The sequence below is a fragment of the Petaurus breviceps genome, unplaced genomic scaffold, assembly GCF_028583685.1.
Source record: "Petaurus breviceps papuanus isolate PSGF00001 unplaced genomic scaffold, PetGlider_PUasm1.0 350, whole genome shotgun sequence".
In the NCBI taxonomy this organism is placed as follows: Eukaryota; Metazoa; Chordata; class Mammalia; order Diprotodontia; family Petauridae; genus Petaurus; species Petaurus breviceps.
In genome coordinates, this window is record NW_027186199.1 from 2,045,558 (window position 1) to 2,064,043 (window position 18,486).

Sequence of the window (18,486 nt, forward strand, 5' to 3'; positions counted from 1 at the left end):
GTCTGTGCCCCCATTTCCTACATAAACACCCCCACTTCCTGTCTGTGTCCCCTATATCCTAGTTAAATTTTCCTACTTCCTGTCTATGACCACCATTTCCTATCTAAAAACCCCTACTTCCTGTCTGTGTCCCCATTTCCTGTATAAACACCCATTCCTTCTGACTGTGTCCCCAATATCCTCGTTAAACTCTTCTACTTCCTGTCTGCTTCTCCATTTCTTTATAAACCCCCTATTTCCTGTCTGTGCCCCCCACTTCCTACCTAAAACCTCTTACTTGCTGTCTGTGTCCCTTATGAACACCCTTGCTTCCTCTCTTTGCCCTCACCTCCCTGAACATCCTAGATAGATAAACACCCTTGCTTCCTGACCCAGTCTACCTCCTGGCCATTAGTACAGTTTAGAGCAGCAGTACTTAACCTGTTTTGTGTCATGGACCCTTTTGGCTGTCTGGTTCACTTGTGGATCCTCTCTTAGAATATTTTTAAATGAATAAAATAAAGTGCATAGAGATAAAGGAGAAACCAATTACATTATCATTATTTATATATATATAATATTTAAAGTTTGCAGTTCCCAGGTTAAGAACCTCTGATCTTGATAGAGTGTTTCTTGTAGATAATATGCCTGTGAAATTATAGAGGGTCCCAATTATTCTGGTTAAAGGTCAGGGAGGATAGGAACCTAGGGTTGGGAGTCAAAGGTCAGGCATTTGGGTGCTGGCTGGAGGGTCATAGTCCATTGGGTTATTGGGGATGACTGGATGGGTGGAAATTGAGGCTGATATTAAAGGCCTTGAGGGCCACTTTTAGTACTTCTAGGCTCTGGGATCAGTGAGATCATAAACTCACAGATCATAGACTTTGGAGATTATCTACTCATAGAATCTCAGAATTGGAAGAATCCTTAGGGTCCAAGGAGGCCATCTTCTTCCTGTGCAAGAATTCCTTCTTCGATATAACTTGCCAACTCCCTCATTACAAAGGGAAAACTGTGGTTCACAGGGAGAAAGTGAATTGCCTAAGGTCCCAAAGAAGAAAATAACTGAGCCAGATTTTCTCTACTATGACATGATATTTTCAGGGTTCCTCCATTTGGATTTGAGGAGGAAGGACATGGGGACCATTGAACTATCTCTGAGGTTATTCTGGGCACATGGAATGTGGCCTTGGTAGAATGTAAATTCCTGGAAGAGAGTTACTAATTCATTTTGGTTTTGTATCCCTTTCCCCTACCAAATGCCTTGCATATAGTAGGTGCTTAATAAACACCTATTGATTGAATAATCGATTTACACACTTCATTCAATCAGTTGTAGCTATGGCCCTTCCCCAGCTCAACCCTAATGATGAAGTATGGCTCTGGGAGCCTCCTCTGGCTCTCCTTGAATCTTTGAGGTATAGGTTCTGGGAAACCCCCCTTGAACTCTGATTAAATCATCTCATTTGATGAGGCATTTGCATGAGGCAATAAGCCTTACATTGTGGCTGAGCCCAAATCTCTGTTACTGGACTTCCCAAGCCTCTGTTACTAGACTTCCCACCATCAATCCACCCTTGAACTGGCCTAGCCCACCATTTTCTGTAGTCTCCAGGTATATATGTGAGTTCCTCTGGGTGTGTCTGTGAAAGTGAGTGTGAAGAGACAGGGCTATGGGGGGCTGGGGTTATGAGGAACAACCTGGCCTGGTTCCCTACCTTAATCACTCATTGACCTCATTAACTCCTCCTGAAGACCCTCCCCAAACTCATTCTCTAGACTACCCCTAGATTCCTCCCGAAACCTTCTGTATATAAGACCCCATCTTGTCTCCATGTATGTGAGAGTGTCATAGAATGGCCTAGCACAGGCTTAGAGCCCATACCTCATCCCTCTCAGTGCCTTGCCTATTTTAGGGGTTTTGTGATTCCTGTAGGGTTAGGGGGCTCCCCTGGGCTTAGGCTTTGAGCAGACACCACCATAGGAGGGTGATGGTTAGCCTCTTCCCATATTCTTCAGAGGGTACCTGGCTGTGTCTTTCCTAAGACTATTTCTTCTTGTCGGAATTGAATCCCTCCTATTTTTGCCTCAACCATGTTCTGTGGCCCATATCCAGAAAGAACAGGCAAGACCCAGGGAAAGTAAAGGGGCTAAGAATTTTGCTTATGAGACCTGGAAGACCAATCTCCTTGGTATTCACGATAAACTACCTGAATGAGGAGGCTTCTCTTTCCCCTAAGGCCACCAAGTTTGAGGGCAGGCACTCAAGAGGCTATTAGTAAAGAAAAGTTGATGGATGGAGGGAAGAAAGTAAAAGTGAATGAAAGAAGACTGAGTTCTTGAGAAATGGAAGTGACTGAGGTAGGATGAAAAGAATTTGCGGGGAGAAGAGGATTTTTAAAGGGAGAAAGGGGCTGGAGAAAAGGAGGTGAGAGAAAGGACTGGGGGAAAAGGAGGGAGATGGTGAGAGAAGGGGATTGGGGAGAATTAGAATAATAGTGGGTAGGAACAGGGAGAATGAGGATTAGGAAAGAGTAGGGAGAGAATGTATTATGGGGGAGAAATGAGGGCCAATGAAGGAAGGTAGAGTAGAATACTGGGGATAGGGATGATAAGAAATCAGTTGAGAGGAAATGAGAATTATTGAAGAATCACTGAATGTCAGAGTTGGAAGAAAGGTTAGAAGCTGTGAAGCCACCTTGTACTCGGGCAGGAATCCCCTCTACCAAATCCTTACTTGAAGACCCACTACCTCCAGAGATTGCCCACTCTGTTTTTGAACAGAGCTAATTGTTAGGAATTCCCTTAATTTTTAGGGAGAAAGGACTGAGAAAGGAAGGAGTTTGCAAAGGAGAAGGAGCTGGTTGTGGTGGACTGGAAAGAACACTAGTTCTAGTTTTAAATCCCAGCATGAATGTGTTACTGAAGGCTGTCACATACCCTGTGATAGGGGACAGGGGATGCTGTGTGACCATAGGTTAGTCACTTTCTGAATTTCAGTTACTTTATCTGTCAAATGAAGGTCTTGGATTAGGCATGTAAGGCCATGAAAGGTTCCTTCCAACAATAGTATTTTATGAGTCTATGAGGATAATCAGAGAATTGAAAGACCTGAGGAAGAATGACAAGTCTAGAGAGGGTGTGTTTATGGGGGCACATCCCAGGAGGATCAAGGCCAAGTCCAAAGTGGCAGAAAACATTGGGCAATAAGATCTGCTTATACTTGTAGACATTTGAGATCCATTGAATGTCATATTTCTCTATTTCTAGATGGGGAGTGGGGAACCTACTATACACCTCAGGGCCTTCTCACTCCCTGGTGGTAAAGAGATGTCTTTGACTTTTTCAGTTCTGGGGAAGCCAATAAAGGGGTTCTGCTTGGGGGATATCATCCCCAAATGGTCCCTGTTTCTGAGCCACATACTCTCACCCATTCCCTGCTCCATGACCCCTTCCCTACACATTCTGTTATTCCTATGAGGCAGAGGCCCAAATTCCTGGTCTTTGGGGAAAGGTGGTAGTAATTTCTTTTTGGAGGAGGGAAGGAGTTTAACTGCAGATTCTATTGGGGTGGTGACTGTAGAGTTTTCAAAAGTAACTATAGTTAGTGTATATAGGTGGAGTAATAATGAAGTCAGGGGATAAATTGGGTCTTTAGTAGGATAACTTAAGTTTTCAAGAATTTAGAAAAAACGTATTTGTTTTTCCTTTGGTTTTTTAGTTTTTGTTTTTCCTGCAGTGGAAAGAACTGGCCTAAGAACCTGGGAGGCCATATGGATCCTGCCTTTAGAAGCATACTGACCATGTGACTTTGGGCTAGTCACTTAATTTCTCATGCTCTAGGCAACTCTTTAAGCCTGTAAATTGCAGGGACTGTGTTGACCTGCATTGTAGAGGGAGTTTTCTTTTTTGGGATCTGCATATGCCAATGAAATCATGGACCCATTCCCTATCCTTATTTTTTCCCTAGGGATTTAAAAAAAGGAAAAGAAAAGTGGTTTCCTAATTTGTCCCTATATGTAGCATGTGAGAAACTTTGTCTAACTAAGAGGAAGGTAGAAAAAGAAGGAAATAAACATTTATTAAGTACCTACTTATATATGCCTATTATCTCATTTAATCATCTCAGCAACCCTATTGGCTAGGTGCTATAATTATCCCCATTTTACAGTTGAGGAAATTGAGACAGACAGGTTAAGTGACTTGTCCAAGGACACATGGCTAGTAGGCATCTGAGTCTAGATTTGAACTCAGGTCTTTCTGACTCCAGTCCCAGCACTGTATCCACTATACCACCCAACTGCCTCATGATAAGACAGTAGTTATTCATCACATGGTCAATTCACCTCAGAGGTGGGGTGCCCAGCAAAGAGCCCTGGACTTTGGGTACTGAACTTGGGAGTTGTGCCACCTGAACTCCAATTTGCCACTTAGTATTTGTGGGAACCTGGGCAAGTGCTGGGTCTCAAAAATCCCCATCTATAAAATTGAGGGGGCTGACCTCTAGATTAGATGACTTCTTATATTCTAATATCCTGAACCAGTGATTGCTTGGCTAAAGGGGAGGTCTGCCTATGTATGGTTAACATGTGCAGCTAGAACTCCCTAGGACATAAGACTCAATTCTGTTCAGTGTAGGATGGGGAGAGGGAAGGTAATTAGGATATTGAGGAGACAAATTTAGGACCTTTGGGAAGTAGGGTCTGTTTGTGGAGTATAACTAGGGGCCTTTAGAGGAGTAGAAGGAGGCTGTGTGTGTGTATATATGTGTAACATCGTAGGGTCAAAGATTTAGGGTTGAAAGAGATTTCAGCTGGAGGTCACATAGTGTAACTTCCCCTCCTTTCACAGGTGAGGAAACTGAGGTCCCCAGGTTAAGTGACTTCCCCAAGGTCACATGGCTAGTAAGTGTTAAGAGTCACAATTTGAACTCTGGGCCTCTGACCATCTATGTTGTTCTCTCTCAACCCCCAGGATCTCAGAGTCTGGGTAAAAAGATAAATACTTTTCATTCGTTAAGTGTGTGTTTGGTAACAGTAAGGTCTAGGGGTGAGGATGGTGATAATGGCAAGGGGGTACGTGTATAGAACCTCAAGAAGGTGATAACAGCAGGATCTTTTGTGTGTCTGGGTAGGAGTGGGTTCTCTGATCTCTGGAGGGAGGGTAACAGTAATGTATCAGGGGAAAAACAAAAGTTTGAGGGGAGAGTTTTGGGGCAGGTGATGACTGGGGAGTGTACACTTGTGTGAGTGATTGCCGTTGGTTAACAAGAGGATTTCTCTGCTTAAGGAGAGAGGTTTAGTGAAACAGTTAACAAAAGCATGTATTTGAGTCTTTTGTGTATGTAATTTCAGGGGGATGACCAAAGCATATGTGTATAAGTAATTTCTGGGTTAACAGCAGCAAGTTTTGTTTATGTGAAATGGTGTGGGTGGATGGAATAATATTATGTGAATTCAAGTAGATAATGGTGGTGGTACATGTATGTGTATAAGTATGTGTGTGTGTGTGTGTGTGTGTGTGTGTGTGTGTATAAGTGGGAAAGTAACTAGTCTCCAGTTGGTTGTTCCTAAGGGCTCTGGCTCTTAACGGTCTTGGATTTCTCCACTCCGGGTTTTCCAGCTGCTTCTACTGAGGGGGCGTGGCTGGACCCTCCCCCTACCTCTCCCCGCCCAGGTAAAGGCAACCTGGGGCTGCAGGTCTCCGCCCCTGGGGCTGTTCAGGCCCTGCCCCGCTCTGGGAGATGAGCTACAGGGGCGGGGCCTGGGTGTCGCCTGATGCAATATCCCAGTTCCCCTCCAGGCTGGGTGGAGACAGCTCAGGCCGGGACACCTGGGTTATTTCCTTTCCTCTTGTGTTAGTGATCGCTCATTCCAGGCCTGGTCTTTGGGACCTAGATCCTTGACTATAAGGGGTTTTGAGGGGCTCATGTTGGGGTGTGTTCCAGGTCCTATCCCCTTTGTAGCAGAAATGGTAGGGGTGATGTGCTTTGGGGTCTTCACTCCCTGGCTAGAGGTGATCATGAAGAGAGCTAAGGATAGTGAAGGAGAGTTGGTTACCTACACCTATTTGAGTCTCAGTTTTTTTATAAAATTGAGAAACTTAGACTAGATTATTTCTAAGGTGTTATTTAACTCTAAGTCATGTGATACTGTGGTTTTAGGGTCCTGATCCCTAGGTCTTAGGGAATAATGGGAGAAATCAGAAGGATACCGGTGAGTCGTACCTATCAGCCCATGTGGGTCCCATGTCCTGAACCTTCAGGAAGAATCTATCCATCTAACCCTTGTGTATGGTTTTCTCAGTGAACTATGACCTCTGGGGGGCTCCTCAGGAATGTAGCCCATCTCTCCACCCATATATGGCCATGTGCTTATCTATGTCTGTGCTAATTGTGTGGTATTCTGAAGCAGACTCTGTATGTATGCATGTGAGGATGTCATGGTCCCAGGATGGGATGTATTCTGTGGATGTGTCTGGGGGCATGGCTTGCACTTTCCCAAATTTTGAAGGACAGGTCACTGTCTTGCTGGAAGCCCTGGGCCTAATCTGTTCTTGTGTGACACTGTTTTCCCTTCTGTTGCAGCTCCCTGGCCCGACTGCCATGGCTCGAAGATCTCAGAGCTCCTCCCAGGGGGACAACCCTTTAGCCCCAGACTACCTGCCCCCACACTACAAGGAATACTACCGGCTGGCCCTGGATGCCCTTGCTGAGGGGGGCGCTGAGGCCTATCGACGCTTCCTGGCTGATGAGGGAGCCCCTGAATTCCTGTGTCCTGATGAGCTGGCTCATGTCAGCCGCCATTTGCAGCAGCCACAGCATGCCTCCCGGGAGAATGCCACTGCCCGAGGAAGTGCCTCTGGATCCCTTCCCCAAGCAGACGGTGATGTGGACATGGATGGCTCCTCTGGTACCTACTGGCCTGTGAATTCAGACTTGGCTGTGCCTGAACTTGACCTTGGATGGCCTATGACCTTTGGCTTTCAGGGCACTGAAGTGACCACTCTGGTGCAGCCACCGCCACCTGACAACCCCAGCATCAAGGATGAGGCCCGGAGGATGATCAGAGCTGCCCAACAGGTCAGGACCAGTCACAGGGGGACGAGGGGGAGATAGCAGGTGGCTGAAGTTGTAAGGGTCAGTCAGCAAGTCTGTACTGAGCAACTGTGTTCAGCTCTGAACCAAGTCAAGTTATGGGAGAACAAGAGGGACAGAACTATGTCCTACCCTTAGGGAAGAACAAGTAGGAGTAGACTCAGGGCCTGCCTGGCCTTAGGGAACTCAGAGGCTTGGGCAGACAGGAGGAGGGGCAAATGAGGGCATCATCCTCAGGGAGCTCCCAATCAGTCAGTCAGCAAGCCTTTATTGAGGGCTTACTCTGTGCCTGGAAATATGCTAAGCCCTGGTGATACCAAGAAGAAGCAGAGATAGACAAGGAACTTGCATTCTGCTGGAGGAGGCAGCATGTACAAGGTGTAGACAGAGTGGATGGAAGGTAACCTTGGAGGGGAAGGCATCAGCCAGGCTGGAGAAATTACAAAATGAGCAGACCCAGGCCCTACACTTGGGGCGTGCGGTGGGATGAGGAGAGGAGAACATGGAGATTAGATACAGAGAACTATCCAAGGCAGTGTGTTAACCATCGCTAAAATGTATGGAACAGATTGTGGTTTTCCTTTACTTAATGTAAAAGAGAGAGAGAAAGAGACAGAGATAGAGATGAAGAGAGAGAGAGAAAGAGAGTAGGAAGGAGGGGGCAAAGGGAGAGGAATGGAGGAGAGGGAGGGAAAGGAAGGGGGAAGAAGGGAAGGGAGAGAGGAGGGAGAGACAGAGAGATGGAGGGACAGGAGATGTGGTCAGTCAGTAAGAGGTGATTTGTGAGTTCAGAGTCAAGGAGATGGCACTACTCTGAGTGATGGTGAATTTAGGGTGTGACCCACCATCTAGTGAAGGTGAAGAGGAAGAAGTGGAAGAAACGTGAGGGGATGTCAACATGTATATTTAAGTCCTCTGGTACAAGGGGAGTACTTGGGGTTGGAGGGAAAGACTTTGAAGCCAGGTACTGAACTTGAGAAAGGAGGGAGGGTTCTCTGGAGGCTGGCAGATCCTATTATCAAGGGACTGAGCGGATACTATAGATGATGAATTAGATGAAGTTGCTGAATGATGGTCGGCCAGGGAAGGTCAGGACGTGACCCAGGGGAGTAAAGAGTATGCCAACTCCTTTACCCTTCTCAGTGTATCAGGGGACATAGAAGAAGGAACCTTTGGCACTGGTGATGAAGTGTCTCAGAAAAACAGGTTTCCACGAGCACAGGAAGATGAAAGACATGAAAAAAGAGATAGAAAAAGAAAGATTTGGAAAGAAAGGGCAGAGGAAGGGAGTGATAGGATTAGCTGTCAGGGGGGAGGTAGCAGGTGAAGTCGCCTTTTGCTTTGGGAGACATTGATGCTGAGTCACTGATTGTAAGCAATAGTAACCTATTTTCAGATTTAGTCACCAGTCGCCTGGAGCCTTTATCTTTTGGATTCCTTTGATAATGGAGGGCAGTGTTGGTATGGTATTCCTCCTCCAAACACTGACAGCTCAGGGGGTGGTAGCTGGGAATTAAGGTAGGAGGTCTGGGTTCCCAGAACTAGACTATTAGCACCTATGTCTCAAGGTGGCAGAGGACTAGGCATACACAGGCATTATGCCGTTCAGAGTCTGAGTCAGTCTAGTACTAAGCCTTTGCCTGAGATCTGCTTTCTGGCTTCAGGTCTGGTGTCTGTGGTGCCATTTCTGTAGCCCTGGAGCCTAGTCCTGGACCTTATGTACCTTAAGATCCCATTAGCTTTTTGGGCTGCCATATCACACTGCTGAGTTTGCAGTTCACTAAGAACCCCAGATCTTATTCAGATGAACTCCTTCCTAGCTACATCTTTGCCACCTTATACTTGTGAAATTGATTTTTTGGAATCCATGTATAATGTTTCACCTTTATCCCTACCAAATTTCATCTTGTGAGGTTTGGCCCAACATTTTGGCCTGTAAGGATCTGCTGGGATCCTAACTATCATTCCCTGTGTTAACCATCCTTCCCTCCCAGCTTTTGTGTCATCAGCAAATTTGATAAACACATTTCCCAAGCCTTTATTCAAGTCACCAATAAAAAGATTCAGTCTTTTAAGGCCAAGCACATATTCCTAGGCCACTACTCTGGAGATGACCTTCCAAGTTCGTATGTCAAACTTTCCATGATTATTCTCTGGGTCTGGCCATTCAACCAACACCAAATTCACCATCCCATACGGTCGTCTAGCCCACATAGCTCCATTTTTTTTCTGTGTAAATAGCATGAGGGACTGCTGAAATTTTGGTAAGCTATAGACCTCTGGTATCCATCTTACCTGCCAGTCTAGTCACTTTCAGTCCCACATGACTGCAGGACTGAGAGACTGGGTGTGTTTTTATGTGCAGGAGGGGTGTCACTCATTAATAGTGGGATGCCAAAGACATTAGCAGGCTTAGGGAATGATGGATGAATTTCTTTTGAGTATGTTTATTCTGACCCACAGGTACCCAGGTAAATCAGAGATGAGCATATTTTCTTTAAAAAAAAGGTTTATGTTTCTTTTTAATTTTACACCGTCATTTATCCTTAAAATCCCATCTTCATTCCCATCCCCCGTTGAACCTTTATTATAACAAGAAAACCATTTTCACAAAGTGGGGGTGGAGGGTGTGTGTGTCGGGGGGTAGGTTCTATTCTTACCCCGCTTTTATTGTTGAGAAAACAGAGGCAAACAAGTTAAATGATTACTGAGGGTACCATAGCTAGAAAGTGTCTGAGGCGAGATTTGAACTCAGGTTTTCCTGACTCCAAGTCTAGTACTCTGTTCACTGTGCTCCCTCGCTGCCCAGGGCCCTGTCTAATAGCCTAACTGCCAAATTCCATATTCAATCTCTACTTTTCTACCTAGGGGAGGAAAGTGGGTTTCCTTATAGTTTTCTGAGATTGATTTGTTTTTTTTCAGTTGTGTCTGACTCTTCATCACCCCATTTGGGGTTTCTTGGCAAAGATGCAGGAATAGTTTGCCATTTCCTTCTCCAGCTTATTTTACACATGAGGAAAATGAGGCAAACAGGGTTAAGTGACTTACCCAGGGTCACAGAGCTACTACATGTCTGAGGCCAGATCTGAGCTCAGGAAGATGATGCCAGGCCAGGAGCTCTAACCATTGCACCACCCACTCGCACTCTAAGACTGATATTGTTCATCAAAATCATTAGCTTTTGAGTAATTTTTAGTGTTAATGTTTAAATTGCTGTAGTTTACTGCACGTATTATTCTTTTAGTTCTTTTTTCACTCTACCATTTCATACAAGCCTTGCTGTGTTCTTCTGAATGCCTATTATTAATCATTTTTAATGGCACCATAATATTCCATTGCATTTGTATGCCACGGCTTGTTCCACTATTTCACAATTGATTTGCGTTCATTCTACCTTTGCCTTCCCTCTAGTTATTTGATCAGCATACTTTCCAAACTACAACCTAGGACAGTCTGATGAAAACAGCTAAACTGTATCTCTGTGCTAACTGTACCAATTTTAGGAGGGAACTTTGTGATTGAAAGAATATTTCTCTCTCATAAGTGCTGAACTGTTTTCATCCCTCAGAAACATGATATTTGCAGACCTACTTTTCTTTCTAGGAACTTGATGGTTTTCAAGGTCCATTTTATACTAGAATATGTATGCTTCTTACCTTAGTTAGCTTCAGCTGTGGACAGCTTGACTTCTAGACTTGCAGCTACTTTTTCCAGGCCTGGTGAGTCATCTCCATGCAGAACTCAGCCTATGAGGTTTGAGATATGCTTAAAAGTGAAATTCTGAAGACACAAAGGGAAACAATTCCAATGAGAAGAAAAAATAAATTTTGTCTGGAGATACCAATGCAGATATACAGGGAACACAATAACCAACTTAGAATTTGCTGTGCCAAAGGGTGTGATGAGTTTAGTTACTTTTCTTGAATAATTCCAAATTAGTTATCAGAATGACTGTACTAATTCACAGCTCCACCAAGAGTTTATCTGTGTGTCTGCCTTCCCATGACTCCTCCAACATTGGTCCTTTCCATTTTTTATCATCTTGTCAGTTTCCTGTGTTGGTGGTGGTCTTAGAGTCGCCTTCATTTACATTCTTCTTTTTAGTGACTTAGAGCATTTTTTTTTTCACCTAGGATTATAGATATTCTAAATAGAGCTGGAAAGGACCTTAAAAGCCCTTCCATTGAACCTCTTCATTTTACAGATGAGGAAACTGGAGCTCAGATAGCTTGAGTGAATTGCCCAAGGTCACAAAGATTATAAACATCAGAGGTGGGATTTGAACAGGGGTCCTCTGACTTTAAATCTAGTTGTTCTATTTTACAATGCTAACTTCATGACCATTGATAACTGGCAGTTTCTCTTTTGAAATCCATTTATGAATCTCTATTGACTACTTATTTAATTGAAGAATGATTTATTGATTTTATTAGTGTCAATTCCCTATTCGTCTGGAACATCAGACTTTTATCAGGTATTTGATTTCAGATTTTTTTCCCCCAACCTGAGTTGTCTAATTCTAGTTGTATTGATTTCATTTGTACAAAAGCTTTTATATTTTATCTAATTGAAATTATATATATTTTTTGGTGATCTCCTCTGTACTTGACTGTTAACAGTTCTTCCAACCATTGTTGTGAAAGTCATTTCCTTCCATTTTCTGAGCTTTAGCATCCCTGATACCACTCTTATGTCACCTTTGCATTCTTGCTCAGTTACATCAGTATTCTTTAATTTTATTTTTGATGATATGAATTTTTGTATTTAAGAGTCATAGTCATTTGGAGCTGAGTCTCACTAATAGATAGGAACTGGTTACTGGGGGTAGAAATAATAAGAGGAATCTGGCCTCAGACAATTAACACAAAAACTAGCCATGTGACCTTGGGCAAGTCACTTAACCCCAATTGTCTTCCAAAAAGAAAAAAAAAAGAAATAATAAGAGGGAGTGTCTACTCTCTCCTGTAGTCTGTGATAGAGAAAGAAGAAACCTGGATGTAGTTTGATGTGTACCCTAGATTTTAGGAAAACAGGTTTCAGAGGGTTTAGAGGAAGGATAAGCATCATCACAAGGACTAAAATTCTTCAGGGGAAATCAGCCCAGGAGGTTTGATGCTTAAATATGAGATTCTGAAGATACAAAGGGAAACAATTCCAATGAGAAGGAACATCCTTAGGTACTGAAGGAATTGCTGAGCCATTGTCAGTAATATTTGAAGGATTGTGGGGAAATAGAAGAGGTATCATAAGATTGGAGAAAGGCACATTTTTAATTTTCATAAAAGGTAAGATCATAGAGTATGTAAACTAAGTCAGTGAAATTGATTTGGTTCTCAGGAAAATTATAAAATGGGTCATATTCAAAAGGTAGGTGGTGAATATCTAGAAAGGAGAATCAAGATTACCAAAAACCAAAATGGCTTCCTCAAGAACAGGTCTTATAGACAATCCTTTGTTCTTTTTCAATAAGGTTACTTAACTGGTAGATTGGGGAATGCTCTAGATATAGCTTGCCTAGATTTTAGCAAACCATTTTAAAAAGTGATTTCATATTATTCTTATGGAGAATATGGAGAGATGTAAACTAGATTGGATTCAGATGGATTCAGAAATGACTGAATGACTGGGCTCAAGGAGCAAGTTGTTAATAATTCAATGGAAGCTTGGAAGGAGGTCTCCAATGGTTAAATATGAATTTAACCAGGAATCTCTGTTTGACTCTGTGTTACTTAACATTTTTTAGCAGTGAGTTGGAGAAAGTCGTAGAATGCATATCCATCACATTTGCAGATGACACAAAGCTGGGAGGGATGGCTAATACATTGGATGATAGACTTGGGAACCAGGAGGACCCTGATAGGCTCTCAGCATTGTGCTGACTAATAAGATGGAATCCAATCGGCACAAATGTAAAGGCTTATGTTTGGGATACAAAAAAGCCTTCTCAACTTCACAAGGATAAACAAGGGAGGCATGAGACAGCAGTTCTGAAAGATGTGTCAGGGTTTTAGTGGAGGTAAGCTCAAGATGAGTCAGCTGTAGTGTGATATGGCAGCCAGAAAAAGCTAATGTGATTATTCATTATCCCGAGAGGCATAGCTTCCAGGAATAAGGAGGTGATAGTTCAATTCTACTCTGCCTTTGTCAGATCTTATTTGGAGTACTGTGTCCAGTTCTGGGAATCATAGTGTAAGAAGACATTGATAAGCTGCAGGGTGTCTAGAGGAGGGCAATTAGAATGGTGAATGGTCAGGAATACATGTCTTACATATCATTTGAAAGGCACCAGGCATGTTTGGCATGGAGAAGACTAAAATAAAAGAGGGACAGGACAGCTCTGTTCAGGAATATTTTATGGGGGAAAGATTAAATTTCTTCTATCTGGCCCCATAGGGCAGAACCAGGAGTAGGAGATAGAAATTGCAACATGTCAAATTAGTTTTTTTTTTTAAATTTATTTATTTATTTTTAGTTTTCAATATTCATTTTCACAAGATTTTGAGTTACAATTTTTTCTTCCTGTCTTTCCCCTACCCCCACCCCAAAATAGCAAGCCTACTGAATATCCCTTTCCCTGATCTGTTTTCTTTCATATCCTTCCCTATTACCTCCCTAACTTTCTAGTGGGGCAAGAAGGATTTTTTTCTTTTCTTTTTGGAGGGCAGTTGGGGTTAAGTGACTTGCTCAAGGTCACACGGCTAGTTTTTGTGTTAAGTGTCTGAGGCTGGATTTGAAACTCAGGTCTCCCTGACTCCAGGGCTGGTGCTCTGTTCACTGTGCCACCTAGTCACCCTGGCAAGAAGGATTTCTATACCCCAGTGCCTGTATATCTTATTTCCCAGTTGCATGTAAAAAACAAATTTTTTTTTTAAGCATTTGTTTTTAAAACTGAGTTCCAGATTTTTCCCCTTCTTCCCTCCTCACCTGCCCCCACTGGGAAGATAAGCAGTTCAATATAGGTTGTAGATGTGTAGATACTTAAATAATTTCCATGGTAGTTATATTGTGAAAGACTAACTATATTTCCCTCCATCCTATGCCACCCCCACTTATTCTCCTTTCTCCTTTGGCCCTATCCTTTTTCAAAAATGTTTGCTTCTAACTACTCTCTCCCCCAATCTGCCTTTTATCATCCTCCCTCTTATCTCTTACTTCTCTATCTTCCTGTAGGGTAAGATACCCAATTGAGTGTGTATGTTATTTCCTCATTTAAGCCAAATTCAATGAGAATAAGGTTGTTCCATTCCCTTTCACCTTCCTGCTCTTCCCCTCCATTATAACAGTTTTCTTTTGCCTCTTTTATATAAGATATTTTACTCTATTCTATCTTTCCCTTTCTCCTTCTCCCAATAAATTCCTCTCTCATCTCTTAATTTTATTTTTTAGATATCATCCCTTCATATTCAACTCATCCTGTGTCCTCTGTCTATGTATACATGAACACGCATATGCCCATATATATTTACATACATATATACCCTCTTATACATACATATATATGTATGTATACATATATACACATATATATTCCCTTCAACTATCCTCATACTGAGGAAAGTCTTATGAGTTACAATTATTGTTTTTCCATGTAGGAATGTAAATAGTTCAATTTTAATAAGTTCCTTATGATTTCTTTTTCCTATTTACCTTCTCATGCTTCTCTTGCTTCTTATATTTGAAAGTCAAATTTTCTGTTCCCCTTTGCTTGAAAATCCTCTTATTTCACTGAATGATCATATTTTCCCCTGTAGCATTATACTCAGTTTTGCTGGGTAGGTGATTCTTGGTTTTAGTCCTAGCTCCTTTGACCTCTGGAATATCTAGGTCTTGTGTTATCCTGATTGTGTTTCCACAATACTCAAATTATTTGTTTCTTCCTGACTGCTTGCAGTATTTTCTCCTTGACCTGGGAACTCTGGAATTTGGCTATAATATTCCTAGGAGTTTTCTTTTTGGGATCTTTTTCAAGAGGTGATCAGCGAATTCTTTCAATTTCTATTTTGCTCTCTGGCTCTAGAATATCAGGGCAGTGTTGCTGGATAATTTCTTGAAAGATGGTGTCTAGGCTCTTTTTTTTGATCATGACTTTCATGTAGTCCAATAATTTTTAAATTATCTCTCCTGGATCTATTTTCCAGGTCAGTGGTTTTTCCAGTGAGATAAGTATCTTGATTTCTCATAAAGTCATTAGCTTCCAGTTGCTCCTATCGAATTTTGAAGGAATTATTCTCTTCAGTGAGTTTTTGAAATTCCTTTTCCATCTGGCAAATTTGACTTTTTAAAGGTATTCTTCTTCTCACTGGCTTTTTGAGACTTTTGCCATTTGAGTTAGTCTATTTTTTTTTTTTTGCCTTTTGGAGGGCAATTGGGGTTAAGTAACTTGCCCAAGGTTACACGGCTAGTTTTTTTGTGTTAAGTGTCTAAGGCCGGATCCGAACTCAGGTCCTTCAGACTCTGGGGCCAGTGCTTTACTCACTGTGATACCTAGCCACCCCAAGTTAGTCTATTTTTTAAGATGCTATTTTCTTCAGTGTATTTTTTGGTTTTCTTTAGCCTGCTGTTGACTCACTTTTCATGATTTTCTTGCATCATTCTCAATTCTCTTCCCAATTTTTCCTCCACTTCTCTTACTTGATTTTCAAAATTCTTCTTGAGCTCCTCCATGGCCTGTAACCAGTTCGTATTTTTCTTGGAGGCTTTTGATGCAGGAGTTGTGACTTCGCTGTCTTTTTCCCACTCCATGCCTTGATCCTTTTTGTCCCCACAAAAGGATTCTATGGTCTGTTTGTGCTTCCTCTGCTTGCTCATCTTGCCAGCCAATTACTGGTAGAACTTTGCTTTTAGAATGGAGAGAGCTTTGTCCCAAATCACTGGGGTTTTTGCAGCTGCCGGAGCTATTAGGAGGGCGCCCTCTCTACAGCCCCCACAAGCTCTGGCACCTGGCCACACACCCCAGGATCACCACCCAAGACTGCAATCCAGATCCAAGCAGGTTAAAGCAAGAGCCATTACCCTCTGAATGGTTGCTTGGTCTCCCTATGATCTGCAGGCCAAGAGCTCCTGAGGCAGCCATGCAGGCCGCTATGCCTCCTCTACTTCTCACCCTAGGGGCAGGGGCTAGACTGGGCTCTTCAGTCTATCTCTGTTCTTACAGAGTTCCACACTGACCTTTTACTTTGTCTTTGGCATTTATGGGTTGAGAAGTCTGGAAACCTCCACAGCTGCTGGTGATTCACTCTCCTGAAGTCTACTCTGGCTGCTGCTGGTCAGGCCCCCCTGGGGTTGGAACCACAGGACTGCGCTCAGCTCCTACCATTGTGTGATAGTCCCTTTCTGTCTGCCTGCCAGGCTGCCTTCAGTGGGAGATTTGTTTCTCTCTGTCACTTTGTGAGTTCTGTAGCTCTAAAGTTTGTTTAGAGTCATTTTTTTACATGTATTAGAAGTGATTGGAGAGTGAGCTTATGCCAAGTTTGTGCTTCTACTCTACCATCTTGGCTCTGCCCCCCAAATCAAATTAGTTTTGATGCCAGGAAGAACATGTTAATTTGAGCTATCCAATAGTGGAATGGGCTGCCTTGAGAGGTGGTAGGTTCCCCCTCCTGGGAAATCTTCAAATAAGGGCAAGATGACTAGTTGATGAGTATATTATACTCACTGGGTATGGGCTGGACTGAATAGTTGCTGAAGTACCTCCCAGATCTCAAATTCTGTGATTCTTTATGCCTAACATTGCCTATTCTTTCCCCCTGTTCCTCTATAAAGACACAATGCTATCTCTTAAGTTGTTTTAGCCTAATTTAAGGCAGCCCTATTCTTAACAGTTCTCTTTTTCTCACCTTAAAGCACCTCTAAATGTTACTTACCTTTCCCAACCTTGTTTGCTGCCTTTCCCTAGTTTTGGAGTTTTTCTTATTAGTTCCTTTTGCTTTCTTGTTTTTATATAGTTATTTAATTCTCTTCTTTTTTTTCTTTCTCAATTAATTAGTCAAGTAAAATCCCCCTTCCTTTCCTTTTCCTTCAGTGTTTTGCTCAACTTGAAAATTACATTTTCTGTATCTTTTTCTAAAAAGGATTTCTTTCCTATGTTCTCTTCATTATTTATCTTCTGTCTATTCCAGACTTTTATCCTTTGATTCATTCCCCTTATGCTTATTTAGTCCTTCTTTACTCTAGAATTTAATTCCTCATGGAATTAAAGCTTCTAAAGTTCTTTCTTCTAAACCAGGGGTGGGGAATCTGCATCCTGGAAGCCACATATGGCTCTCTAGGTCCTCAAGTACAGCCATTTGGCTGAATCCAAGCTTCACAGAACACATCCTCTTAATAAAAGTATTTGTTCTGTAAAACTGAAGGCCATATGTGGCCTTGAGGTCATAGGTTCCCCATCCCTGCTCCCTTTCTTCTTATTGAGCCTTACTTTTAGAAATACCAGTTCCTGTAGGTGATAGAATATTATCCCAAGGAAGGAATTTTCCTATATCTCTGATCTCTTGGTTTTTGAAATCTCTTTCCTGGGTCCATACCCTTCCACTTTTCAGTGTGTTAGTTGTTCCTACAAGCTCTGATTCTCCTTCTCATGAGGCAGGATGAGTGCTCTCTCTCCCTCTCAAAGTATTAAATACTTGTGGATCATGCCCATTGTTAGGCCCCAATCTCCCTTTATAAAGTATCTCTGTTCTGTGAAAGGTACCCCTTTTCCACTACTGAAGCAAGATTTCAGTTTTTCTCCCTTCCCCCCATTTTAATCCCTCACTTTTCCTCCATGCTCAATCTCCTGTAGGCTCTCTTCCCAAGAGACTAGAGGAGTTAATTTTCCCTTCATTGTTAGCCTTTGACTTAATTAGAGTACATTATGTATTACTCTCTATCTTCTTTCTCTCCTCCCCTTTTATGTACCCTCTCATTCTGTAATTTAGTCTTTCAAAAAATTGATTCACTGACAGGAGGAATGTTGCGAGGTTTAATATGTGATGTTTCAGGCCTTCTTTTCCACTATCACTTCAGTTTGATTGCTGCTTCTACCCTTGTCACCTTGTGTGCATTTAGAAAAGAATCTCTTAATGGTTTCATTTTTGTTATTTTGTTGTTCCTGGTTGCTCTGTTTCCCTTTCTTGTACTTCTGTTGTGTGGAATGTTTGAGGAAAAAATAATTTCTTCAGGTCTGATTTCCTTTCTAGAAAAGTTTCAAATGACTTTTTTTTATTGAACGTCTATCTTTTCTCATGAATTGTTAGGCTCAGACTCGCAGGTTTGGTCATTTGTGTTGTATCTTGAGTTCTTTTGTTCCAAAGAAAACACTGTTCCTTTCTCTCCTGCAGTTTCAACCGGGTGTAGACTAGTCTTGTGTTATTCAAATAGAGGATAGTATGTAATGTCAAATCATTCTCTTGGGTATTAGTTCACTACTAATT

General features: G+C 42.3%; 1 protein-coding gene across 4 annotated transcripts in view; it reads left to right on the forward strand.

The window, feature by feature from the left end:
- FAM83H (family with sequence similarity 83 member H) overlaps positions 1–18,486 on the forward strand; it is a 41,372-nt gene that overhangs the window by 15,652 nt on the left and 7,234 nt on the right. For 3 of the 4 annotated variants that reach the window (XM_069097082.1, XM_069097085.1, XM_069097086.1), the window contains exon 2: positions 6,566–7,060. In XM_069097082.1, the coding sequence (XP_068953183.1) occupies positions 6,566–7,060 (495 nt within the window). Of the gene's footprint in view, positions 1–5,840; positions 6,195–6,565; positions 7,061–18,486 lie in introns of those variants that run through there. The other variant, XM_069097084.1, reaches the window with a different exon arrangement.